The following is a 27,983-nucleotide window of genomic DNA, read 5'->3' on the forward strand; positions in this document are numbered from 1 at the left end:
AGCTGAAACTTCCTCTGCCGCAGCCAGCCCTTGGGGGTTGAAGAAAGATTTCCCCCTCCCCAGCAGTCAAAGGTCTATACAGGAACAAAGTACAACATGAGAACACCGACAAAGCGGAAACGCTGGCCAATATTCTCACGCTTCCACTTTGAGGCTCACTTTTCTTCCACAACTTGATGATTTTCCATCAAATCATTAATTTTCTATTTTTCTTTCCCCCTTAAGATAATGACTGTTTTTTTCCTTCACATTTTGTCCACATCCAGTTTATTTAGCAATTGCTACGCTCCTCCCATTTGTATGCTAAATGAAATCCAGAGCCCCAAGGAAGAGAACCACTGAAGGCTTGGGAAATATATATGAGCAGGTAGATTTGTAAATTACTATGCTGTGTGCACCTCACTGCCTTCACATAATTGCTCCTTTGCCATTGAATTCAGTTGAGTTTTCAACTTTCCCTGTGACAGACCCTTCCCCCATCTTCACACTGCCATATGCCACTTAAAAAGAAATCAACTTCCCTGCCTGCCAAACCCCGTACTTCCCCGTGCCAGAATCCTACTTGGTTGAACACGGGAGAAGCTGGGATCTTCCCGGGAATACCAAAATCATCGAATCAAATATTAAAACTTGGAATTCAAATGAACTGTCTAGGCTACTTTCACAAGCCATTTTTCTTCCAGCAAGCAGCCAAGTTGGGAGTCAAGTGCAGCCATGCCCTGCCTGCTGCGGTGAAGGCTATCAATTCTGAACTTAATCAAATCTGATCTTCCCACAGCCAGGCTTGGGCTTTTTGTCTTGGCTTGTGAAAGCTTTGTGACTTTGCGAGTAAAATACATTTACAGCACTGAGGAACAACCTCTTTTTCCTTTCTAAAAGGTCTCGCACACCTTCTATTTTCATGCCAAAAGCACCATCAACTCCTCCTGATACGTCCCTCAAAGCATGGCGATGGAAACAAGAGTTCACTGCTGGGAGTACTGTCAATGTACAATGATCTGCAATGCACAGACCCTAACTAGTTGCACATTATTTAGCTCACATTCATTACAGTTTATAAATTAACAGAGATGTCATTTTCTGTACAACAACAAAAAAATAATCAATGCAGATTATTTTTTTTTTATTCAAATAGATTTTACATACATATCATCTAGAGACACAATACAAAAATCTGTATAAGTTAGGCAATGCATCACAGGAGTGACCAAAAACTCAACACATTTACCTTGGCAAAATGACAGAACCTATTTCTGCTGGCTGAAAAAAATACTAGCCTTTAATGTGTGTATTAATTCCACTAAACGTACTTGCAATGGTTTTCCTTAGCGGTGTTCATTATTCCTTTTTGTGTTTCAGAGTTACTCTTATTTATTTTTTCCATTTTGTTTTTACACCGAGGAGACTGCAGTCAAATAACACTCAGCAACTCATTTCCTCTCTTTGGACTGAAAAATTAAACAGATACTAAATTATGACAGTGAATTTAGAAAGGAGGGCTCCAAGGGCTTGAAAGAACATGTCTGAGATAATATGATGCTTCTAAGAATATTGCAATCACATCCAAGCAATCACCGAAGCGTGCCATGTAACTACCTCCTCAGCTAATATGCTTTTTTCTCCGTGATGACTAATCATGTTCTATTAAACAGCGGTAATGCTGGAAGAACTCAACTATACAAGTGTAATGAAGCCAGTATTCTCCCCGGACAGATTAGCTACAACTGATTTGACACATACCATCATAGGAGCTTCAAACCTGACAAACTCTGTGCTTGCTTCTGATTTATGCCGTCAAGCTCTTCAGAGAAGAGAATGAAATCCAGGCGTCGCGTTTGGTAGAGGTGAAATGTACTGATGTGCTTAACTGTCAGTTACAGAAAGTCACCATCTCTCCTTCCTTCTCCTCTCGCTCGCCTCTCCCTCCGCCCCTTCCCTCCACGCTTGGGGAGCCTGGTTCCCCCCCCGTGGACGACCGCTCTCCCATGGTCCCGGTGCCACGCGCAGCGTGTCCTGCTCAACCCACATGCACTCGCCTGCTTGTTTCCATCGTTGGAGAGCTGCCACTGAAACGACTGCTTTCTCTGCAGCCCCTTTTGCTCCTTCTCATCCCCTCACTGTTTCCGGATGGGACAGGGATGTACCAAAGGGAAAAGGGGAAAGGAGAGTTACCAGACTCACAGAGCAGAGCTGTGATGGGGATGGAGGAATATGAGGCTGCGGATGTAATTCAGGTCAGCGAATACACGAGTGAGCTCCTCCTCAGATGATGGTGGGCATCCTTCCGCTGCTGTTGTTCCGGTTATTGTTCTTCCTGGACAAGTTTGGAGTGGCCATGAGGACGAAGCGCTCATCGGGGCAGCCATACTGGAGGAGAACGTCAATGCATTCCTGGCTGGAAGCCTGCCGGGCATAGGCCAATGCCGTGTTTCCATGGGCATCGCGTGCCATCACGTCAACGCCATACTACAGAAAGAAGAGAGGTGGTGTTGCCAAGACAGCATTAAAACAGAGGGAGTGGATTCAGGACAGATAGAACCACAGAATGGTTGGAATGGGTTGGAAGGGACCTTAAAGCTCCTCCAGCTCCAACCCCTGCCCCGGGCAGGGACACCTTCCACTAGAGCAGGTTGCTCCAAGCCCCTGTGTCCAACCTGGCCTTGAACACTGCCAGGGATGGGGCAGCCACAGCTTCTCTGGGCACCCTGTGCCAGCGCCTCAGCACCCTCACAGGGAAGAGCTTCTGCCTCAGAGCTCATCTCAGTCTCCCCTCTGGCAGGTTAAAGCCTTAGGTCCAACTGCAGGACACGTCTAAGCAAAACCCGACCAAGCCAACCCTCTCCCCTGAACACCAAGTACTTACCCAAATCAAGAGCTGCACTAACACCACGTTTCCTTTCCTACATGCCAAGTGCAGGGCAGTGCGCCCATCACCGTCTCCACAGGTCTCGTTCACCTCTTCCCGAGTCCCATGGGCGAGGAGCAGGATGACTGTCCGCAAGTCCTCCTCGGCTGTAGCCCTCAGGAGATGCTGGCCCAGAGAAAGCTCCAGGCACTGCAGTGGCGCAAGGAAGAGCTTCTGCTCGTATTTTGCACGTATCCAGAGCTCTTTTTCTTCCCTGGAGAAGCCAAAGGAGACAGGTCACTCTAAGCTGCCTTCGCTGCCTCTAAATAGCGGCAGTTCAGGCACCAGCACACTAGCAAACAGTGGTTAACCAACCACAACATTATCTCCCCTTAAAATGTTTGGCAAGAAAGCCCTCCTAGAAGCAGTTCATCCAAACTTTAGATGTACAGCAGTGCTTGTGTCACCCATCTCATCATTACTGAGCCGTATTATTGCAACGCCCAAGATCCCCCTTGCGCTGGGGTGGTAAGATCACAACATCCAGTAGGTCTTACAAAGCCCTGGGCTGCCCTGAGGGCCAGCGAGAGGTCAGTGCAAGAGCCCTCACTGTCATGAAGACCAAAGACCAAACAGGCAGCGTGGCTGCATGTTAAGGATGTGCTGCAAAACACATCACAGAACATGCACTGAATTTCTTTATCTGAGACCAGAAGTAACCAAGCACCTGAGTTTGTGTTTCAGACAGGAAAGCAAGCCCTGAAAGACACAGCCTTCCTCACAGGGGTGCTTTTTCCTTCTACAAGTCCCAACGCAAAAGGTGTATGGATGCTTCCTCTGTTTGTTTTCCCAAAACACAAACCCCCAAACCCGTGCTTTGAAGCACCATTTCCTCCTGATATGTCAAAGAACTACCAAAAGCTTTCTGCGTCCTATTAGATTACAGGAGAACAAGGACTACAGACAAGTCCCTCAACTCTCCATTAAAGAAATTACCATACAATTATATGATCTAAGAGATCGAGCCGTAGACAAAGTCCCTTTTAGAGGTACCTCAGGTAATCTGTTCAGCCTGTGAGAACCACATACATCACCTAAGCCGGGCAACTTGTTACTGGTGACAGATTCTCTCTTCTGGAGTACAAAAGGCAAAGCTCTGTTTATGCCTTTCAGCCGTGTTTACACTACTCCCAGTAATCTAGTGTCAGGTTAGCCCTAATCTGTTTTTAAATACTTATGTAAACAGATCCTTCCAACAGCAAATCTGGATTAGTTTTGCATCATTTCCTGGTACATGTGGAGTGACCTTGCTTTGACCTGCATGGATGCTTTCAGGCACAGCTTCCCAAAGCATGAGCTTCTCTACACTGACTACAATTTACCCTACAAACAGGTCCAGGGCTTTTTTTTTCTCCCCCCCCTCCCTGCCCCTCGAAACAAAGTGCAAACAGAAAGAGAACACAAAGAGTGCTTCGTTTAAATCAAACCTTTGAATGCCTCCTGCAACCTAAAAGACACACCAAAAAACTCACTCCAAACATTTGGGGAGCTGCAAATTAACCTTCGATGGCAGGATCTGACAATGAGAGTATCATTTCAGGTATTCCAGATGGGGAGGAGGAAGAAAAAGACTTTAGTTACTATTGCATCTGTAATTAATGTGGTTTATATTTTGTTTTAAGGTAAAAAAATCAAACCGGAACCAGAACTTCATGCCACAAAAAGGATAAAGTAACATGCAACTATTAATGACAAAATGGGTCTTCTTGCCCCACTGCAACAGTTCTACTTCCAGTACCCATCTCGATTATCTCCAAGAATGCTCAGCAAACATCTCATCTATGTTTTTTAAACATGGATTGAGGGATTGAGAGTATAACCAATATATCCAACTACACGTTTAAAACGTGCCAGACTGAACTGAAGTGATTCAGCCTGTGCTGTCCTACAACAGTAGCACACATCAGGGCTTAGGGGGTTCATTTCTCATACACGTATACATCCTGATGGCAAAATATACCTCAGACACATAACTGATCAAATTCTTCTAGCCTAGTCAAGATCTGCAACTGCCCCACCACCACCTGCATTAGTGATGGAGAGGATTGTCGTGGTTTAAGCCCAGGTCCTTCCATAAGGCACTCTCCTGCAGTATGATCAAGTACCCCGTAACTGCTCTGCACTAATGCTGACTGTATGCTCCGGGCAGGATTCATCCCTTAACCAGAGGAGATCTGATGCAGAGCTGGGGAGCAGTTAAGAGGACATTGTGCCCCTCAGGAGACGCTCACTGGTGTGGCTGGCCAGAGCAGGACCCTGCGGGCTGTGCCACTGGGCTACACTCACCTAGAAATCCAACCTCTGCACGTGGTTATTCCACCTCAATTCAGTTTCCTGTAGGGCCCCGAAAGACTCAATTCATTAAGGTCCGCTTCTACTTTTGGAGTCTCTTGAAGGGTTGTGGTGGGAACACAGTGGACACTAGACAAAAATGAAGTGTTTTAAGAGCCTCAGACATTTGGGGGCAGTGTGTCACTGACATCGGTTACTGAGTCAGATTTAGGTCCTGCTCAACAGTACACGAGAAAGATTCATGAGTTGGATTTTCTGGTAGGAAACTGTTTCAGGAATGAGTCCCATTGTCTGACTCAATTCTCTCTGGGGTGCCGTGTCGCCACAAGACTTGTTTCTCAAGGCCCAGGATAGTGTTCTGGGCAGTGGCGTGGGGCACAGCGTATGTTTCCAGCCATCCGGTGGTTGCTTCCACCATGGTAAGCACATAGCGCTTGCCCTGGCGAGTCGCTGGGAGTGTGATATAGTCAACCTGCCAGGCCTCCCCATACTTGTACTTCAGCCATCGTCCTCCATACCAGAGAGGCTTTAACCGCTGGCTTGCTTAATTGCAGCACATGTTTCACATTCATGAATAACCTGGGCAATAGTGTCCATTGTTAAGTCCACCCCTCGATCACGAGCCCATCTGTATGTTGCATCTCTGCCCTGATGGCCTGAGGTGTCATGGGCCCACCGGGCTAAGAGTAATTCAGCCTTATGTTGCCAATCTAAGTCCATCTGAGCCACCTCAATCTTAGCAGCAATCACTACAGTCAAAAATGAAGGTGTTTTAAGAGCCTCAGACATTTGGGGGCAGCATGTCACTGACATCGGCTACCGAGTCAGGTTTAGGTCCTGCTCACCAGTACAAACTGGGCATGAGAAAGAGACATCATTTGGGTTTTCTGGTAGAAAATACAACTTTATCACAGTGCTGGGAGGAAAAGCACGCTCACCCTCGCCTCGGGAAAAGACCAAATGCAGAGAGACTGATTTCCACTAAGCACGTACAAAGTCAACATCTATGAACACCCTCTCCCTACACCTCTGGCACACAAACCATTTCATTTGGAATGGGAAGTCCTGGGGACTTCCCTGGAAGACATCTTCAGCTCTGCCGCTCCCATTCACCTCAGCAATCCTGGCAACATGACATCAATACTGTAATTGTTGCTCTGATGCCCCGATTTCACTTCTGGGATCCACAGCTTGTCTTGGTTGAGGTTTCATTTCCCCTGAGGAAGGCCAGTCCAAGAGGAGAGTTGTCAGCAGTAGATCACTTAACCTCACTGCAGTTCCCTGGAGGACCACTGTTCACATCCCCTGTTAGCTAATGAGCTAAGAAATGAATTATTGGAGCGGTCAGCAATAAGCAGGCAGAGGAGGCACAGTGTTTCATTTCAGCCAGCGCTGCCGTACCTTTAAATAAATCAAGTGAATAAGAGTACAAGGAAATGTGGGAAGAGCAACTAATCAGAAAGACACCGAACCTATCCCTAAAAATAAAGGAAACATACATCAGCTGGTAAATATGTCCCCCGTTTTCTTCCCTTAGCTGTAGTCCTGGGAACTTCTGCTCCAAATGACCCCTTCAATTTCGGAGACTTCAGTTGTAGCTGTCAAATCCAAAACAAGGCTCTTTTACTGAGCTTTTGAAGTCCAGTGGAGTCCATTTCTCAGGACCAGATTAAAGCCAGTGTGCTGGGAAGGCAACATCATCATGTGCTCAGATCGCCCCAATGATACGTAATGCTGGAGAACGTGTGAGCTGCCTCCTTCTTATATGTATTAAAATTACTTTTCTCCAGTGATCATGCTAGCTGCTGTATTTTCATGGCATATGCACAAAGGAATTAAGGGATTATAAACTCCATCTAGGAGTTAAAAGAGAAACAAAAAATAACAGAAGAACAGACTTTCCTTGAGCCTTTTATCTCTGAAGATACTCATTCAAGCCCAGACTGCTGATACGAACTTCAAACCTCAGTGGTTATACAAGGGCCAGATGCAACAGAGTAAGACTCAAAAATACCCTGCGCTACCAGGAGAGGACTGAGCCACTAAACCTTGGCCAAAAAGTACCACCAAGCTCTTTGCTCATGCAGGAGCATCACTAGTGAACTCTAAAGTACACACAGTGGTGTGAAGAATGAAACCTCTGCCATGGCAGTGCTACTGTACATAGGTAAAGGGTTACTAGGAACAGATGAATATTTCAGTTCTCAGTTTATTTTGATCTAATTAGGTGCTTGCTTCTCAAGATAATGTCCAATTATTTAAATTACTCTGCCAGCCACATCACATCATTATTATCTGGAAGCATAAATACTGGGCACTGTAAGGGGGAGGACTAACTAGGTAGCCTGAGAGAATATGAAACGCAGATTTGCTTAGAGCACAGCTTCACTCAAGGAGCTGAACTACTTTCCTCCCTTACGGATTTGCACCAGAGATGCTCATTTAGGAGCCCATGTCCTACACACCTCAGCCCTCTCAGCATCGTGTGGCTCTCCCACCTGCACTTTTACACCCAACAAATCTGAGCAGGATACACGGCTGGTACCAACTCTCCATCCTACTCCTCCTTGCTCCTGTTCACCTCTGCCTTCATTTGTCCCTCACATACACTCGGTGGACAGGAATGAAAGGCAAACACGGAAAGGATGTGCAGGGAGGAAATAAAAGCCGTGTTCATACAGTGCCTCGGAACCGACCGTGTAGGCAACAGCATGTGGATGAAGAGCCTGAGAACTTGCCATCAAAATACAACAGCTCCAGCGCAAGAGCAGCCTTGCTCTTACCTTGTTCTTACCAAAGCCATAACAAGGATGACACAAAATGTTGTGCCACTTGCTCGTTAGCTAAAATTACTCACCATTTGTTAAAAGGGGCAGTGCAGTTTTGCAAGGAGGCATTACTAACGCAACGGACAGCAGGCGTTTACCACGGCACAGTATTTAGAGGCCTCTAAATGGTGTCTCCCGCCTTGCTGTGCCCGTGTGATGCCATTTCTGGTTGCTCACTGGAGTACAACCATGTAACGCAGTAGTAACCTGGCCAGCTCAGCAAGAGCACTACCACGTTTCTCTCCTGTTGGCCAGCTGACCAGTTTAATGTGTCTCTCCCAAGAAAAGGAAGTAAACCTAACCCCATACCTCCCAAACTGCTGGAGAGTCCCAGAATGTGTCGTTACCTTTGTGGTCCAGCACGCAAGGAGCTGCATCACCCAAGCTGGTTGTGCCAGGGTTGCATGTTTAAACAAACCCCTTCGCGATGACCATAGAGGGGAGTATCCCATAAATCGCATTGCTTTGGATAGAGTCAGCAATGCAATGGTGGGATAGGTAAAAGAGGAACATTGGGATTGGGGGGAGGGATGGGGAACACAAGACGACGGGATTGAAATGTTGGGAAAACTCCATGATGTTTTTAATTGCAACTAGCAAAGGGGGGAGAAGAAGAGAAGGCGAGAAGAAAGGGCTAGCAGCAAGGAATTTCCAAAGTGTCTTCCTGCCTCAAGCAAAGCAGGAACTGGGAGGAGAGGCATGGAAGAGGAGCTGGGAACAATATGCTGAGAAAACACAGGGGCTTCCTCTCTCTGCAGGAGAAGACCCCAGTCTATTGCAAAGTAAGTGCTTAGCAGTTGACTGCTTCCTAGCATGCATGCCTTCTCTCCCTGGCTGCGTTGCTAAGGGGGAAGGCGCACAAGCCCACCGGGGATATATAGGTCCCTGGCAAACAAGAGGGCTCCGGACAGCAAACAAAGACCGATGGGTATTTATTCCTTAATTACGAAAAGCTTTCAAGAAACAGACCACTGTAAATCCCGCCTGCCGAGGAAAGGGACCGAGATTTATGTGCGCTAGGGCAGAGAGGAAATAAATATCTCTCTGGCTCCTGATCAATATTATGAGTGTTTTGCCAACCTACAGGGTGTTTTATGAGCTGGAAGGACAGAAAGGGATCATTAATAATTAAATAAAGTCAACCTATTAAGCTTATTACTTCTTACAAGTTAAACACCCCTGACGGATGAAGACCAGCCCTATAGGAAAGCCACAGATAAGACAGCCCATGTCTTGTCTTGGACTCTGGACCAGGGCTCTCCAGCATAGTAAGTCAGCTTGGGAATGATTTGGTTACTGTCTTTGTTGGGGAAGTTATGTGTCCGAGGACTGTGTTCAGCCTGCTCTTAAACCTCCAAAGTTTTGTCCACCAGTGAAGACCTGCAGAGAGTTGCCATAAAATATGCCAAAGTCAAGTTACTTCTCCTACCATCAGACCTATTCAAGCAACCAAACCATCAGGCCCAAAAGATAGGTTGCTTCCCATCAGGAGAGTGCCCAAAGCCCCTCAACACCGCTGGGAAGCTGTTTTCTGCAGCCCGCAGGTCAGAATCTTCTCTACCATTAGCTTTATTACTACATTTGCCAGTTTTTCCTTTATAGCTGTGTGTTTAAAGGTAAAAACAAAGAGCCCTACTGTGCATGATGGGCAGAGACCGCTCACATGTGCAGAGTTGAACATGCTTCTCAAATTAATCATGCCTTGAATGACACTTACCACTACCATAATTCAGAGTCAGCAGAGCTTCTCCACTTTCTTTGCCCTTTCTTCTGACAGCATCCCCCTATGCAGGGCTCTAAAACAGCTGCACTTCCAGTGATGTCACAGGATAACCAGGAGTTCTCCCTTAGGTGTGGTGTTAAGACAGCTGCAGGATTTATTACTCCACAACATTAATTACCAGCCTGGCCAAGACATCAAGGTTTACCCACTTCAGGCTTTTTAGCTAAATACCCTGCAACTGTGGGCTCTGAGATACCACATAAAATTGCAGCAAAGTTATGTTTTCACTGCACGACACTCAATCTAACAATTTTTAAGGGGTACTCAAAAAACTGTATTACACCTGAGGTTTACTCCATCTAAAGTTAAGCAAAAGCTATGTGACATAAAATGGCAAGGAATGCTGCAGATGCTAAGAAAAGGCTTATTAAGTTGAGAGTAAAGATGGTGCAACAACTGTAAGCCCTGCAAGCTGGTTAAGGCTTTTCTCAATACAAATCCAAGCTTTTTTGTTCCGTGCAACACTGTGAAATGAAAACAGTCCCTAAAGACTTAACAAAAAGCTTGAAGAATGCCACAAATTGTACTTTTCCACTAACCCTGAAAGCCCCAGAATTTTTTGAAGAGCATTGCCAGCAATGTTTAGGAGAAAAAACCCACTAACAATGGTGAACTCTCAGCATTTTAAACACTTAGCTTGGTGAAAACAACTGAAAAAGCACTGTGAACAGTGAAGGAAGATGGCTTTCTGCTAAGGTGTGCAAGGAGAGACCTTATGAGAATCTGCAATACAACAGGCATGAATGATCGCTCCTTTTCACCCACCCTCTGCTGACCAACAGACAAACTATTGAGTTCCTGATCTGATTCCTTTTATCTAGATATTTGATGTACAGGCATATAAACATCCACGTAGAATTTAAACCAAAACATATCATTGTGCTGGCTACCAAAAAACCAAAAAGGACTAGTAAGTGAGTTATCACTGTGTGCTTCTAGATACATACATGGACTGCTTCAATTTCTTGGCTGGTCAACCTCAACACTTGGCCATACTACAAATATTACCTAGAAAAGCCAGTAGCTGCTCTACAACATGGGAATGCTAAACCCAAGGAGTATATTTGCTTCTTGCTCGTTTGCAGTAATACATATATATGCAGAGAATAGTAATTGCAAACAAGTATCTAATGCCTTTCATTATTCATGTGTAACCATACTTAACCTGATGTCTTAAGTGTATAAATCAAATTGCATTGTGCCAGTACCTAAACACAGACTGGAAATTTCAATTTACAATTTGATATACAGTCACTCAGGTTAGAAGATTCCATTAATTTGCAATTTGTTAACACTAATTTTCTCCTACAGGAAGGCAATGCTTAATGCAACAGTATCTTAAATATAGCTCAAGAAATCATTCCATATTTTTTTCCTTTTTCTTTTTAGGGAAAAAATATGAAAATTCTATTTGAAATCAGTTTTCCCACAAACCTGTTTTGAACAGTTCTGAACGCTACTAAAAATTAACTGTGAGGAAATGTTTTGTGGAAATTAAGGTAATCTGTTATCTTGGTTATTCACATCCAAAAATCTGGCTATTTCCACCCCAAACTGGGCTTCTGCTTTCATATTTGTATTAGAGGAAGCTCTTGTACAGTGTTCAGGGGAGGGGAGAGTGACATACAAATATTCCAATGCATAAATCTCAGTAATGTGTGCCAGGTGAGAGACGGAGCGAGGTAGGCAAGTGAGGTTCCCACCGAGCCTGAGTAATGTGGCATGTAACAGGGATGTACATCAGCGATGTGCTTCCCAGTGGCTCCTCCCGTGATGCGACTATCACAGTGCATTAAGGATACCATAACAGTCGCTGATGTGATCTGCTTTGGAACGTATCACATCATAAACAGATGAGAGAAGAGAAATGGAGCTTTTCCTCGGATCATAATGCTGTAAAGTGGAGAAGTAGCGTAACTATGAGTGCACCAATGCTTTATAAATAATGAGATGGGGGGGGGGGGAACCCTCCAGTCTACCCAGAGGGCTGACAAACTTGCAGCAGAGACATTAAAGAGATCTCAAATGAGAGCTTGCTTTAGTACACAAAGGTGGCTTCAATGATCCAAAATGGAACAATATGTTGTGGGCTGCAGAAGGGGAACACAATCTTTATGCGAGGCTCAGGAACTGGAAGAGGACAGTCTAATTACAACGCTTCACAAAGACCTTCAAAAATTTTCTTGACAATTTTGATCCTCTGTTACCAACAACTCCCACAGTTCGGTTTGCAAAGGAAAACAAAAGCCCTTTCAGGGGGCTTTAATATCTTAATTCCAGCCGAAGTAATAAGATGATACTCTTTGGAGTATTTGGGGGGAAAAAACCCAACCCCAACATTACACTGAATTTATGTAAGACATAAAAGAGAAAACACAAGTAATAAACATTGTATTTGAGCATCGACTGTGAAGAAAAACACATTTGGAGCAGCAAGCAAATAAAAACAAATGCTTGCTCTGCACAAGTCAGTAGTGGAAGGCAGGCACGTTTGCAGCTGAAGGTCTAGAGGGCTGGAAAGTAGTCGGACCATGCCTGTGGGCAGCATTCCTGTGACCCCTGTTCTTCAGATGCTACAGGGTCCTCTCCCCTCTGCTCCCTTCCCCTTCCAACATCTCCTGATCAGCAATTCCAATACATCCCATATCCTGCTCTCTCTCCCCAGCACATCTTCCCTTCTCCACCAACACACCTTTGCCTGTTCCACTAACGCCACCTCTAGTGGAAGCTTCACTAGAGCTACTTTGGCTGCCTCGAACGTCCTGCTGATGCCAAGGCCTGTACAAAAATCGTTACTGCCATCATACTTTTCCATTTTTTAAAGACTATTTCTCTTTACTAAACACGATGCCTGCCTTGCCAAGTTACATTTCCTGAGGTATTCTCTCTGTTCAACAAGCGACGGGATTTCCCTCTATCTCAGTTTCAGTGGGTTCCAGAGGTTTGATGCCTTTCTAAACCACAAATGGTAATAAAAGGCTGTTGGTCCAGACCAGCTCACAAGTCTGAAAAAGCAAAGATGAAGAATTAACTTGAGTAACAAAGACTAAGAAAAGAAAAAGACTTGAGAACTCCTCAGCAGTTAACATCCACAGAAATCCAGGGAGTTTCCTCTGCACCTAAGAAATGAAACCTCAATGCTGGTGGTTTTTGATTGCCTATTTTCAACAACGGGACATGCAACACTGGAGCTGGCCAAATGTGTCCCAAAAGGTGAGATTAGAAATGGACTCAGCTTTCAAAAGACACGTGAGTGCTCAAGTACTGCTGAGGCCCTTCTAATTACACACCTCTGCCTATTAATCACTTGCAAACCTTTAGGCTTTTATGATTTACAAGCCATACGGTTGGTGCTTAACAGTGGGAAACCCACATAAAACCTGACAGCAAAGAAAATTCGCACCAGCAACGCTTCCAAAAGTGACAGCAAGTTCTGCTTCAGGAGCACCTCTGGAGAGAGGTGTGCAGGGATTGAAAAGCTGTGTGCCAGAATTAAAACCAGAATTAAAGCCTCTTGCCCAAGCACTCTCAGCGCCTAAGTGCCCTCTCTTTTCCAGCTACTTCCCTGCAAATCCCTCTTCAGGACACATTTGGAAATGATTTAAACAAGATAAACCACCCTTAATCTGTTACCAATTAGGAGAAACATGTGAATATTATTTTCTAATTTGTGACTCAATCTTAAAAGCAAAATCACTGAAATAATTACATCGGCTCCTGAATATTTCTATTGTGCTCCCCCCAAAAAAGGAATAGTGGGTATGTCCTCTTCTGGCTGATATGCCCCAGGGCTGAATGTATCAATAAGTACCATCAAAGCCCTGAATGTGAACTGCCAAAAAATTGTAATTTCTGGTTTGTGGCAGCTGCAGCCCAAGGGCTGCCAAACTGATTAGTTACCTCCTAATGGTCTTTGTGCAACTTGGGTCTGCGGCAAGGAGGTGGGAAGGAGGAACGAGCCAAGGAGGGTAAAAGTTGTATAGTAAACACAGGGTGTTCAAGTTGTCCACTACACAAGTGACCAGTTTTCAGCAGGCTGTTGATGTAGAAGCTCTAAGCCAGGATTTATGAGAGAGGCGATGGAGGCTCCCTTTTAAAACCCAGACGCAGTGCGACTTGAGTGACTAACTCCTGAAAATTGGTAATTTCCTGGTGGTTAGCAGCAGAAGGCCTGCCAATGGGAAAGCAGAAGCTGCTAATAAATTTATAGTGCGTTATATGCCAATTGGAGCCCTTCAGCCCTTCAAGAGGCAGCAGCACCAATCAGGTTATCATTCCACAAATGTACTCTTTAGAGCTGATCTCATCACAAATCAATCCTGCATTTAAAGTGCAATTCTCATTAGCATTACCTGGGAATGCACTTGTGAAACAATGCAAGCAGGTATTTTTTTGTCTCCCCTCTAAGTGTCCTTTCCCAACGCCTTGTGCACAGCTATTTACTTCTCGCACACAGTCACGTCTCAACTTCAAATGGTAAATAGTCATTTTGAATATCACATTAATTCTACATTGAACCAGATTTATTACACACATCATACTTGGGAGTTTCACTGTCATTCACAAGCCAGCCGTGAACTTCCTGGTTAAATTACATCCTTGTATCTGACCATGCACCATGCAATGTTCTATCAATACCGTGACTCGGAGCAGATCCCTCAGCTTCCCACCCCATGACATCCACAAGTGCCAAGACAGCGGATACTGCTTATTTGGGCATTCAGAAAAAGCAAAAACACAGAAGCAGAGTGAAATAAATAGCCTCTATGGTTTAGCATCTTCAGTATACATCCAGATACACTTTAAACCCCTGGTTACAGCTGAAACCACGTGTACAGTCTGTGCAAGCAACACTGCATTTTGGATGCTTTGCAAAGCAAGTCTGCCTTTGTGTTCTGCCGAACAAGGCTAGAAATAAGACTTTAGTTTCAGCTTTGTAACCTATGGAGGCACAAAGATGTCCCGTGCGTGGTCAGGAACACAAGGCAACCTGAGTCACTGCTAATGCATTTTCCTTTTCCTTCTCAAGCTAGGTTCAGACCTCAGAGACGTGCACCCAGAAGCCTGACCCAACCCCAGGTGGCCCCTGCATATTTCGATTGTAAACGACTTCAAATTTGTTCTGATTGAGCTAAATGCTTTGTGATTTGCTCTTGTCAGCTGCCACAGCACGAGCACCAAGTAGCAGGCAAATGTCCTACGACTGCAGTTGTTTTGGCTCTGAGCGCTACGGAATGTTCTTGTTGGGGCTCACGAAATGGGTTGTGGGATCTTCTGAGCTTGTGCCATGAAGAACAAACCACCAGAGGCTTCCATGGTGCTTCACTCTCCTCCTTGTGCACTGAGATGCCCAAGAGCATCAGGATGTGGCAGGCAGCCCGTGCTGGAAGGCAGACTGAAGGAACAAGAACTCCCTAATGCAGGGATCAGCAAAGCAACCTTCGCTTCCCCATTCCCTCTCCTGTGCAGTCAGGTAAGCTCATCTTCAGTCATGGCAGGACCAAATTTTACTTGCCCCTGCCCCGCTCATTTCAGGTTTTGCAGAGGCTCTTCACAAAAGAAACCTCAGGAAGAGCAGTGCACAAGCCTTGGGCTGTCACCTGCATCTTATTTCTACTTAACCTCTTAAATAACATTGGAATTCACTTTGTCCCCTGATGGGCGCTGTAATGAGAACCACCCGTCAATCACAGCTCCATTAGCCTGGACAGACTTCCACTTCCTGAAACAATTTATTGGATTCCCAGAAGCGAATGGACCTTCTTCCTTTTGAGCCGGGGTTTTTTGGGGGGAGCTATTCAGCGGGAGCGGGTCTCCCTTAAATTGTTCCCCCCGTTTGCTCATGAAAACGGTTTCCTGAGTTGACCCACCTCTTCTTGTCCCGGGCAGGCCGAGTGTTTGCCAAAACCTCCTTTTGACTGCTCAGTTCAGCGGCGCTATACAAAACCCACCAGCTGTTTCCAGCCACTGGGGCAGGGGAAGAAGCCAATTGTGCTGTTAACCCCTTCCCAACAAAACCCCTCTGCAGAAGGTCTGCTTAGGTTGGGCAGTTGGTTGCATGAGGAGAGCGAGAGGAGCATGAGTCCATGCAGGTGAGCGGGACTCCGAGGTCGCTCCTCCCGACTTAGGAGAAAAGTATCTGCTTTCATTTAGTGTGAAACTAAAAACAATTTTGTTTTCTCCTTCCTTTCTCTTGGTTACACTCAAATTGCAGCTCAAAGAGAAAAAATCTTCCTAATAGAGGCTAAAACTGCTTTCATTGAGACATTATCTTTAAAGGAGGATTTTCATTTCCCTGAATGTGTGCAGTCCTTATGAGGTTCATTTGCAATGTGCCTATCTGTTTTGATGGGATAATAAAATGTCTTTTATTTAAAAATATTTCCATTTCCCCCCAAAGGGATTTAAATGGTCAGTTAATCTTTCTGCTTCAGAACAACCCACTGAGTAAATAAAAGAGGGCTCAAGATTATATAAACCAACATTTCTTTTCATCCTAACACTGGTCTCGAAGACCAAAATACAACTGTACCTGAGCATCAGCTGTATGGCTTTTGTAGTATAAATCAGTTTAACTTCTAGCCTGGGAAAGAATAAAATGGAAACAAGATGATAGTTATCTCTAGCCCTCTGTGATTCTCAAGTCAATAGTAAATGGGGGGACTCGTTAGTGCCATAGTGATCCAATCAGGATGAAATTATGCAGTCATGTAAGAAATAATATCTATTAGGCTAATTTAATCAACGAATACTTTACAGATGAATTAGAATGCAGAATCCAATTATTTCAAACATTTGGACTGTCAGCCAGTGTGTTTTTGAAGTGGTGGAAGGGGAGAAAAGGAAGGTTTAAGGAGCTTTTTAAGATGAGGGTGGCTGGGCTGTATTTATAGCAGGAGAGCTTATAACAGCAGAAAGCCTGACAACTACAATCAGCACCTTCCGCGGCTCAGAGGGCTCGCGCCTGGGTGGCTCTAATCTAACCCCTCTCCACGGCTCCTGGGGCACCTTCCTTCCTCTGGGATATTGGTATGGACAGCTTGATTTGCTATTTGCAGTGGCTGATAATTACTGTCTCAAGTCTTGCTAATTTCCCCTTGCCAGTCACCCTTTTAAAAGAAGCCTTACACTCTAATTACAATAGGTCTTCTTATTGGGAAGAGAAGATGTGCCCCTGGATTAGTGCAAAATACCCTGCAGAACTCCATCGGTTGCATGTAGTATTTACTCCCCTTGAAAATGAAGAACTTGCCTTACAATGGCAAGTGAAGGGAAATGGTGTAACACATCATTACTACTAGGAGGAGAAACTGGTTTAAAATGCAACTTGACTCAAATAGGAAAGAACCGAGGGCTGCGAGTACACCCAGGTCATATCCTTGATCCATCATGACTCAACATCTATTTTGCTGATGCTTTGTCAGATCACAAGAGGATCATAATACAAGAAGACCATCATTCCTCCACCGCTGAGAATTGACTGAGAGAAGTCTCCTCATCACCTTTCATAGTTTAAGGTGGACTCAAGTCCCCCAGCACTTCTCAGGAACTAGTGAAACATCTTACACACATGCCTACATTGGACAGTCTCATCACGTGGGGCCTGCCCATTGCATTTACTATCCAAGCAGTTATTCCAAGAACTGAAGATGGCAAATAAGTATGTTTTGCTCAAGCCTACAGGTTAAAAATGACTTTTTTCCCCTCTCTCATCATTAATGGACAAGCTATTCCTAAAGCTATTACTAGCTTGTACAGTAGAGAACAAGGCTGTAAGAAAGTGATGAAGTCTCTGTCTCCTGGACTATCTTTTACAAAGAGCCGAATAAGCTTCATGCTGCACCTTAAGCTAAAAACAGCTCATGCCATTCTGCTGGCTTATGTATTTCTTTTGCATATTAAAGTGATAGCATGAAGAACACAGAAAGCCTTGTGCCTGTTGCAGAACGCAGACGCACCATTGCTCTGTAGGGTCTGTGCTGTGATTCCCAGCATACCTGTGATCCAAACATTTTGCTGCCCTGTCATCTGGAGCAGTTAACGGACTCTCTCATTGACTGGCTGCTGCTTATTTAAACACTTAATGCTCTTCTGATGCCCAAATGATGCCTGTTTCGTGTGATGGATTAGCACGGAATACAGCCGTGACAATTTTCTGCAATCTGTGGAATATCACGTTTTGATTACTGCAGGAGGAAAAGTAAAGTTATAAGTAAACTGTTTGACTGATCAGGAGCAGGGGAATACTTAATGTGGTGGTTCTTTAGAAGGTTTGATGAATGCCTGGCAGGACTATGATGAGTCTCCCCAGAAGATGGGCAATAGCTCTGGGAAGATTTAAGGTATTTATTGCTCAGATAAAACAAAACCAAGTGACACGAATAGGTGCAGTAGCACAGGGTGATTACAAGCTGCTGATCGAGACCAAGTGCAATTCTCATTCTTGCAGAGCAAAACCAAACTGATTTCCCAGCTTGCCTATAGAAGGCTGATGGTTATTTTAGGAATTGCAGATGCTGCTTTTCTCCAATGAGGAACTGCTCTTCACAGCGTTCTAGTTAACGCTGGCATTGTTCTACTTTTGGGTGGTAAACTATTTAACAGTACCTTTTTAAGATATAAGATCTGCAGGGAACCTGTTCCTTCCAGTGGCACATTTCCACCTATGAGACTACCGACATCAAGCTGAGAGAGGTTTTCCAAAAGGAGTGTTCCTAGCATGGTGATCTGGCTGCTACCTGCTGAAGTTTGCAAGCACTGATGTCTAGTAAAAGCAGTAACTTTTGCTCCAAGGCAACATGTAGGGCTTCTCTGAAGAGACAGGCTGGTTTCTTCTCAATTACCAAACACTCTTATTCGGAGCTTCGATGTCAATAACATTCAGCAATCTTCTTGTGGTGATAGAAGCAGATGTGACCTCTCCACTCTGAAAGAGCTGCTGAACTGTGTCTTTGTGAAGATCCCTAAAGCTCTCCTGACTGCAAGCAAGGAAGGGACTCTGTATTGAAAGCATCTTCCCAAAACAGTTCATACTAAGGGAATCTCATGAGAGACAGAAGGAAGAAAAAAAGCCACTGGTGAAGAGCATGATGCATGTGAAGGGAGGGTTGCATCAGAAGCACCTTCTCTGTCAGAAAAGGGAGCTCGCCTGAGCCCACAGTGCTGTTTTGCTATTAAAAAAGGCACAGTTACAGCGGTGAAGAGAACGGATCATTTTATTTTCAGCTTACTAATTTCTGGATAGGGTTGATGGATGTTTTGGACAGAGGAGTCTGAAAGGAGGCTTTGTGACCCCAGATGATTAAAACAGTTGTCTTGAGTGGAGTTTGTCTAGTCTGGAAAGAAGTGGGTGAGACTCCGACTAATCCATCAGCGATCTACTGCTGGCAGACACATGCATTGATTAGAAATGACAGCACTGCAACAAGTTTGGTACCCAAGTGCAGTAAAACTAGCTAGCTGTCATATGTTGTTGAAAAAGCTGCCTAAAAGCTACAACTATGCTGGAGATTTTCAGCTTTTCTAGCTTACTTCAAGAGCCAGTATGTGCTCTGATGGCAACACCAGTGGCTTTGCTGGCACTCCAAGGAGGCTAAAGATGATCCTGGCAATAACATGAAGAATGCTTACAACTGTATTTGCAGGCTAAGAACACGGTGGCTTTGGAGGATGCTTTGATATTTCAGATGCTGAGCAGAACCCAATGATGGACGTTATTGCTGGCTATCAAAACAGACCATGCAGGAGCGAGGACTAAGGATCTGTTGTCTTCCCTGCAAGATGCTTGACTTTCCAGGCCTATTAAGTTGTGCCATCACATGTCCCACATCACTTGCCCTTTGCTGCTAATGTTCAGGATGAGATACAATAAATAAATGAACCTATTTTGTCTATTGTAAAAGGTTGGACCCTCAAAAAGAAATAATTCCTGATTATTCTGAGATCCAAACAATGTGGCAGACCCAGCTGGTTACTTTGTACAGATTTTATAGTGGAAAAAAAGGTTCCTATTATTGCTGTGACCTGGCAATTAAAGTTGGTCTTTCAAGGTAAGGTCTATCAAGATAACATCTTTCAAGGTAAGGTCTATCAAGATAACGTCTTTCAAGATAAGGTCTATCAAGACAACGTCTTTCAAGATAAGGTCTATCAAGTTCCTGAGGTTTTTTTCTTAGCTCCTGGATCAGACCAGAAAAGTTGTACCATGAAGAATTGCCGGGTCAGACGCTAAATCACATCTTGGTGGGGAGCGCATGGATCGCGGTCCTGCCTTGCCACATCATGGCCAGTTCCAGTAATCCTGTTGTTTGCTTGCAGTCCATCCTCAGGGAATCGCTTCTGAGGAATACAATAACCTGGCAGCTACCTCAAATCCTGTCTGGATGCTTTGAAAAAAGCTATTGCTCCCTTAGAGATCAAGTGGGCAGCAGCCCCTTAACAGGAACTGGTCTATGAGCTACCACCACATGTCTAATTAATGACCCTGCCGGTCGCAGCTGGAAGAGCTGAGCTGGGGGTGATTAATTAAATTAGCTGGCAGAGGAAATTACAGTGGAAAAGCCAAAGTTTGATTGCTCCATAATTAACCACAGTGCAAATAATATCTGCATCTATAACTTCCAGCGATGAGATCAGAAGCCAATTGAATTTGGCACTGATTGAAGCTGTAAATATCCTGTGGTGAAAAATGATAGGTTTGTTCTGCAGGGAAAACTTACAGAAATGGACACGCAGCGGATGCAAGAGGGGAGCAGGGGACATGGGCAGAAAAAGCACTGGAATTAGACCTTGATTTCAGTTGATTTCTGGAGTGATCGAGGACTCGACATGGAACAGGAAGAAATATTTAAGTAACCTGCTCTAGCTGCTGAATGCTGCGAGATTCCTTACCAGAGATTTAGCGATCCCACAAAGTAAATGCCACCGAGATCATTCGGTCCCTTGCCTTGCTCCCCATCATGTATTTATTAGTGGTTGGGATTCATTGCTTTGCCTGGGAGATGATTGTACAGCTTGAGGTAACCAGTCCAAACACTTCCTCTCAATTTCATCCCCTACTCCGAGGAGCACTTGCTTGAACTACAAAACCCCATTTTTTCAAGTAGTGCATCACCTCCAAATGCCTGTAAGCACCTCCATCCCCCATAATTATCACAATTTCATTAACCCCCTTAAGCATCTCCTCCTGAGGATGCTCACCAAAGACTCACAATCTTTCATACCACTCTTCCCCCAAATTCCCCTTCTAGTTTGGAAAGTTACCGTCTTGACATGTACTCACTTCCATCCTTGCATCAAGCTGAACTACTAGGAGCCTTATCCCGCTTTCACTGCTGAGGTAGTTCTGGCTTAAAGAAAGCTCACATTTTTAACTGAGATGGCCCCCCCAAATGAGCCAAGTTTTATTTATACGCTTTGCAATCTGCTTGCCAATGTACTCCTGATTAGAACCCCATATTCCAGATTTGTTCTTATTTTTTTAAGCAGTGAAACTAGTTTTCTTGAATGTTTCATAGTGAAAGGGCACTACAGACCTACCTAAAAGAATATTTCCTATTTTATGCATCTTATACATTCTTTTCCTCTGCTTGATAAAGACATATTTGGGAAATACACACACCTCAGTGGAAACTGTGCTTTCAAGATGCCATTAAAAACCCAGAATCAAATACACCGAGGCCAGCAAGAATCTGATGTTAACAAAAGGCCTCCAAATCGTACCGAAGCCCCTAAGGAAACGTGGACACAAGCACTTCAACTGAGAGCCGATTGCTGGGTTTGGGCCAGGCAGCAATTCAATCTCCTGCTTTTTGTGGGAAAAGGCTCTCCCTACAGCAGCAAATAGAGAGGTGCAATAGGAACAGATGTGCGGGTTGGAGCAGCTGCTGCCAAGGACCCTCTGTATTAATGATCCAGGGGCATTACTTTGAATCGATTGAGCCTCACCCTTTGAATTAAACATTCCTAACTATACAAGAGATTCAATGCACCATGGGCTGGTCCCTTGCGTTCAAGTAGAGTCTGGAGCACATTGGGTGCATGTGGAGCTTCCAAGTGGGTTTCTCCAAAGGGAATCCAGTTTGTGTGGGCCATCTCATGAACCAAACTAGTGCCTTCTGGTCCAGACCAACACACTTGTGTAGATCACAGAATCATGGAATGGTTTCTGTTGGAAAGGACCTTAAAGGCCATCTAGTCCAACCCCCTGCCACACCTCAGATACTAGCACCTACTTTGCAATCCAACCCACTTCACCAAGTCTGCTGCCTTATGCCACGGGCCCTTGAGCGGTCCAAGAGCCCATGTAAAAAGCACACTACAACTCCTCAACCTGCATGAAAGCAAAAGCACAGTACTGACTCTAAGTGCAAAAGTCCTGCCCTGCTTTGTCATTCCTTTTTGACTCAGAAGTGCCCAGACCAATCACAAGCACCCTGAGAAGACTTCTCCAAGTACATTAGTAAACAGCGCAGGTATTAACTGCTGTCAAAGAAAATAGGTGCATGCAAATTTACAAGCTACCCTGCCCACGTACATACTCATAAACTGTCCATTAAACACTGCTTGACAAATTAGTCTCGTGATTAACTGGAGACTCAACCAGTTTTCCTGCAGAGGAGCCAGGCACTGCACCCCATTCCCCACCTCAGAAACATGTAGTCCTGTTCTTGCTCTGGTGCGTTATGCCCCTTTCTGGAAGTCAAGAAGATCTGTCTGTTTAGCCCAAGTTATTTATCTCAAATAAAATCAAACAAGTTTCATTTTTTTTACTACTTTATTACTCCTGAGCTGTCTGTATTATCTTTTGCTTTAGCCTGAAAGCCTTCCCTGTAGGCTGGGTTGATTCCTGTACGTCTCATTGTGGCAGTAAGATGGGTCTGTCACCTCCTGACTGTTGAAAATACAAAGCAATCCTCCCTCCCCCAGGATGCCACATGCACTTGCCTCTTACACAGTTCACGCTTGATGTTGGTCCTTGTCTGAAGGGTATTTCTTTGCACTACGGAAACACCCTTTCTGAAGACTACAGTAAAATTTACACCAGGACATCTCATGCTCTCTTCTCTCTTATTCCACATTTTAATGCATATCCAATATATGTGTTGATGCACTGGAACAGGACGCCCAAGGAAGTTGTGAATGCTCCATCCCTGGCAGTGCTCAAGGCCAGGTTGGACAGAGAGGCTTGGAGCAACCTGCTCTAGTGGAAGGTGTCCCTGCCCGTGGCAGGGGGTTGGAATGGGATGAGTTTTAAAGTTCCTTCCAACCAAAAGTATTCCACAATTCTATGATTAAAAGAGCTGTCTGGCTCCATTAACAAATGCCATCTAAAACATTGCATTTGGGCACAGATTAATTTCACAAGTCCCAAAACTTGATCAGAAGAGTGGTTTTCTGGACACTCTTCTTTCATTTCATCACACGTGTTCCTGTTGCACACTTTGTGCATCCCTAAAGCCTCATCCCTCCACACCTCCCCCCCAAATACACCAAGGCCCCTTGTAAACCACACAAAGTCCTTAAATAATTTGAAGTGTCAGTGACTTATTTGTAACAGAACTGCCATCAGCCACACAAAACACACACTTGGCATTTCAAAGGCACCTTTGGCAGTGGAGTTTAAGTAGCCTCCCAGTATGTTCCATGGAGGCACCAGCAAGCCAGGGTGCCAGCTACCTGCGGCCGTACTGGTCTCACGTCTGATCAGCTACAGGCAAGGGGTTTCACATAGACCGGGTTTTGAAAGCACATGAATTAGAAGGAAATTCCATCACATAATTAAGAAATGTTCCCCTTCCCCAATTTTAAATCCTCTGTTGGCTTTAATTAACTTGCCCTAAAGCAATAAGCCACGCAATGAGATTGGCTTAAAAGTATAAAGCAAGTATAAAGTAAAACTCTGACAAGTATAAAGCAAGTTGTCTCTGTGCAGCTCCTTACCCTAGTCACATTTCAAGTTATGGGATGTCCTCCCCACCCCCCCCCTCTTTTTTTCACCAGGGGTTCTTTAACATGTAAACTCAGCAGAATTTCACAGCCTGCCTCCATGAAGAAAAACCCACATCCTGCCTGCAAACTGCCACTGGATTTCTATTTAAATAAGAACGTGAACAAGGAAAGATCCAACCAAATTATAACACAACATAAGACTTACTTACATTACACCACAGGAGGGAATGGCTAGTACTTCCAGAAGTGACCTGATAAGATGAATGATTTCACTGTGCGTCTGAAAGGGGCCTGATCCTTAGCTAGAATGTGGGCAGCTCTCTTGACTGTCACAGCCCATTAACATGATGCAGATCATGGTCCATGTCTCTTCACAGCCAGGAAATCCGCCCTCTTGTACAGATTGCAGTGGGGATCACCAGCCAGACTGATCTAAGGCAACAGTGCTCTCTGGGCTCACAAAACCCTGATGATTTCAACAGCAAGGAAAGGCTGCATGCAATAAACCTCTGCTACACACAGCTGGATAGGGCTTGGAGCAACCTGGTTTAGTGGAAGTGACCCTGCCTGTAGAACTAGATGAGATTTAAGGTCCCTTCCAATCCAAACCATTCTAGGATTCTATAACAGTCATCCTGTGCATAGGCAGAGGACTGAGCATTTCCTGGAGCCCATGGATTATCTGCATGTATGTGGATCAATGCGGTGTGCACGCGGCACCGGCACAGCAGTAAATCCTTGTCTTCTCCCAAGGAATGCTGGAGAAAGCAAGCACTGACCTATACCAATACTCTGTCACTGGTGATGGTGTCCACAGCTGGGTGCACCCATACCAACCAAAACTGCAGTGGTGACTACTCTGCTCTCTACAACTACCTGAAAGGAGGTTGTAGTGAGGTTGGGGTCGGTCTCTGCTCCCAAGGAACAAGGGATGGGACAAGAGAAAACGGCCTCAAGCTGCACCAAGGAAGGTTTAGATGGAGATTAGGAACAATTCCTTCCCCAGAGGGAACAACTGGGTTAGTGGTGGCCTTGGCAGTGCTGGGAATGGTTGGACTCAATGATCTTAAAGGTCTTTTCCAACCTGGTTGATTCTGTCATCCTACTTCTCAAAACTGCAACTGCAATAATAATTGAAATCCATTAAAACTTCTCTTTCTCCTTGACAAGAGGTCTGAACAAATAACTTCAATTTCTGTAGCTACTTATGTCTGTCCCCGTCCCCCCTCCCTTTGTTTGCCTTAATGCAACAGACCAGCCCAAGCAATCTCAGGTATCTATTTATGACTGGTCTCAGTGGTGGGAGTCACGCAAGTGGCCAAAGCAGATCTGGTCTGGAAAGGCTCAGACAGGAGCATATGCATGTAATTAGTCAAGGATTAGAGCTGCAAAGTTTTGCTTCTTGAGATGAGAAAGGAAGAAAGTCAACTTCTAGATATGATCTCAAGCTGGAGGCTGAAGGGATCCTTCAGTTTTAGAACACAAATGACACAAACCTATTCTTTCCACTTGCGGAGGAGTCTTAAAGCTGTTAACTGAGGTTGTGATTTAATTGTGCACACACTTGACTTTCCAAGTCCGGCTGGCGCTGCAGAGAAGTGAAAATACCTTAAAAACATCACTTAGAAACTCTGACCTGGATGAAACCAGGAAAATTTAAATCCTTTGGGGAAAAAGAAAAGTTAGCCAGGAGATTTCTAGGCCATGACATAATCATCTGTTCAGCATGAAGACTTTTTGAAGCTTATCCTATCCATACCTTTTGAGGCTTACCAATTATTAAGAGATGGCTTCTTCTCACTACTGCACGTCTCTGCAGACTCGCACAAAAAGTGCTCCAGCGACAGGACTTTGCACTGTCTGCACAATCTAGTTAATAGGCACAGCAAGGCATTTCATCTCACTCTAATTCCTACCCTCCAAAGGCTCTCATTCGTCACCTGCGTTCACCTCCACACATTTTAGCCTGCTATTTAATTACTTTAAAGCTGGAGTGATGGTGGTCTTATTTCTTCCGGTCACTCTTCCCTTTCAGGGGTTTGCTGCTGGCTCCCCTACCAGCCCCTGCACATCTGAAAATCCAGCAGGAAGTGCATTGCCTCTGACAAACGGATAATATTTGAGAGCCGTGGGTACGCTGCTTTTGGGCTGATGTGTATGTCAAGTTTCAGTCCACTCAAAAGCCAGCACCATCTTTTCACTGCTGCCCTTTTCACTTAGTTATCTTACTGAAGTCTTATCTCCCCAGTCCCTTGCCAGAGGCTACCCGCTTCCTGCAGGGCCAGAAACAAAGCTCAGTCTTAAACAAAGGGGGAAAAAAATCACAAACGAAAGTTGGTCACAGTTGCTGTTATGGAGCCCTGCAGGTTCTGTAGCCACGACCAAAGCAAAGGCATGCTGCTGCTTCTGTGCCTAGTGTCACTGGCCAGCAAGCCACCAGGAGCACGGCAAGGCATTGCCTTTCTTTCAAGTAGTGTTAAAACTCATCACTGCTAGTTTTAGGCATGTCCTTTTCCCTGCTGCCACCCAAACAACCTCCAAGAAAAGCTGAAATGGTCAAAAACAGTGCGGGAGGATGAAGGAACGCGACTACCACCACCACTAGTGACAGCTACCACGAGCTTGCTGCCCAGGCACCACAATCTGCCTGGAGCATCCCGTCTCAGTTAAGCCCAGGAAAAAGGGAACATGAGGATAACTTTTCCTCCCTCTCAGCCTAAGCAGTGACAAGCTGCTCTCCTATTACATCACAACTGGTTTACATATCTCTCAACAGCAGAAAATGCATCTAGAAATGTTAAAAATAATTGATAGAATAAAGCTTCAGCAGCACAACCCAGGAAGAAACTGGCTTTACAACAACTGCTCTTATGCCACGTAGAGCAACCAATCTGAATGACATGTTTAGTTAATCCACTTGAAGGTTGGTGAGACAATCATGACCTTATGCAGGAGAAGTTAAAAGAACAGGTTAAACACCGAGTACACAGAAAAGTCGCAAATAAAAAGACAATGTTTTATGTAAGATTTCTTTCTATATAAGAATAGGTATTTGTTAAGGTGCTGGCTATTTCCCTTGCAGTTAAGCAGCTCTGACGAGTTCCTCAGCAGAAGCAAGCTCTCAATTTGCAGTACTTTCTGAACTCTAACGGGCATCTCACAGATGAGCCTTATGCTTTTATAAAGTAAACTTAACTTTTCAGCTGCTTTTAGCTTGACATATTTAACAGGAAACTGTCCGTATTTATTCCTCAGGTGCTGTGGAGCAGCAGATACGTGCACACACAAACACATTGTGTGGCAAGGAACTTAATTCCAGTGTAAATGTAAAAATGGGTTCAAGTAAGCCCAGCTCATGTAAATGGAGTCCCTTGCAAATGTTTAATAACTTCTGTGTTTCTGAACCAGGAGTTGCTCCCGGCATCACAAAAGTATCTATTGTCCTCCCAGTAAAAATCCATCTGATTTGATAGATGCTCAGGCCTGAAAATAAGGAGCACATGAGCTTTATCAGGTTTCTGGTGGTGGTGTGGGGTTTTTTAGGTTTAAATACTCATCTGTGCTGTGCTTGCCCATCTCAGAGTTCTGACTGTAAAGCTGCACTGTGCTGTGCTACTAATTCAGGCACTTCACTAAAATAAGCACCATAAAACCCAGAGTCATTATCATAGACTGGTTTGTGTTGGAAGGGAGCTTAAAGCTCCTCCAGCTCCAACCCCTGCCATGGGCAGGGACACCTTCCACTAGAGCAGGTTGCTCCAAGACCCTGTGTCCAACCTGGCCTTGAACACTGCCAGGGATGGGGCAGCCACAGCTTCTCTGGGCACCCTGTGCCAGCGCCTCAGCACCCTCCCAGGGAAGAGCTTCTGCCCAAGAGCTCATCTCAATCTCCCCTCTAGCAGGTTCAAGCCATTCCCCTTGTCCTGTCCCTACAGGCCCTTGTCCAAAGCCCCTCTCCAGGTTTCCTGGAGCCCCTTTAGGCACTGGAGCTGCTCTAAGGTGTCCCCTTGAGGAGCCTTCTCTTCTCCAGCTGCCCCAGCCCAGCTCTCTCAGCCTGGCTCCAGAGCAGAGCTGCTCCAGCCCTCACAGAGTCCCATTTCTACTTTCTTTCTAACGCTTATAAAGGTATCTAAGAATTTTCTGGGAAAGACTAACCCACAGTGGCTGGCATCTGATTTATTTCCAGTGGTACCGACCTTCAGCCATTAGCCTTGATGGAAGCCGT

At 44.9% G+C, this 27,983-nt stretch overlaps 1 protein-coding gene across 1 annotated transcript in view; it reads right to left on the bottom strand.

Moving 5' to 3' along the window:
* Positions 1 to 943: 943 nt before the first annotated feature.
* Positions 944 to 27,983, bottom strand: part of LOC104405608 (arf-GAP with GTPase, ANK repeat and PH domain-containing protein 1) — a gene marked incomplete at its 5' end in the record, with an annotated part of 44,874 nt that continues 17,834 nt past the window's right edge. Inside the window, 2 exons of the mRNA XM_010014356.1 lie at positions 944 to 2,466; positions 2,864 to 3,119. Of these exons, the coding sequence (XP_010012658.1) occupies positions 2,263 to 2,466; positions 2,864 to 3,119 (460 nt within the window). The remainder of the gene's footprint in view (positions 2,467 to 2,863; positions 3,120 to 27,983) is intronic.

Source organism: Nestor notabilis, unplaced genomic scaffold (assembly GCF_000696875.1).
Source record: "Nestor notabilis isolate BGI_N333 unplaced genomic scaffold, ASM69687v1 scaffold14345, whole genome shotgun sequence".
Taxonomy (NCBI): Eukaryota; Metazoa; Chordata; class Aves; order Psittaciformes; family Psittacidae; genus Nestor; species Nestor notabilis.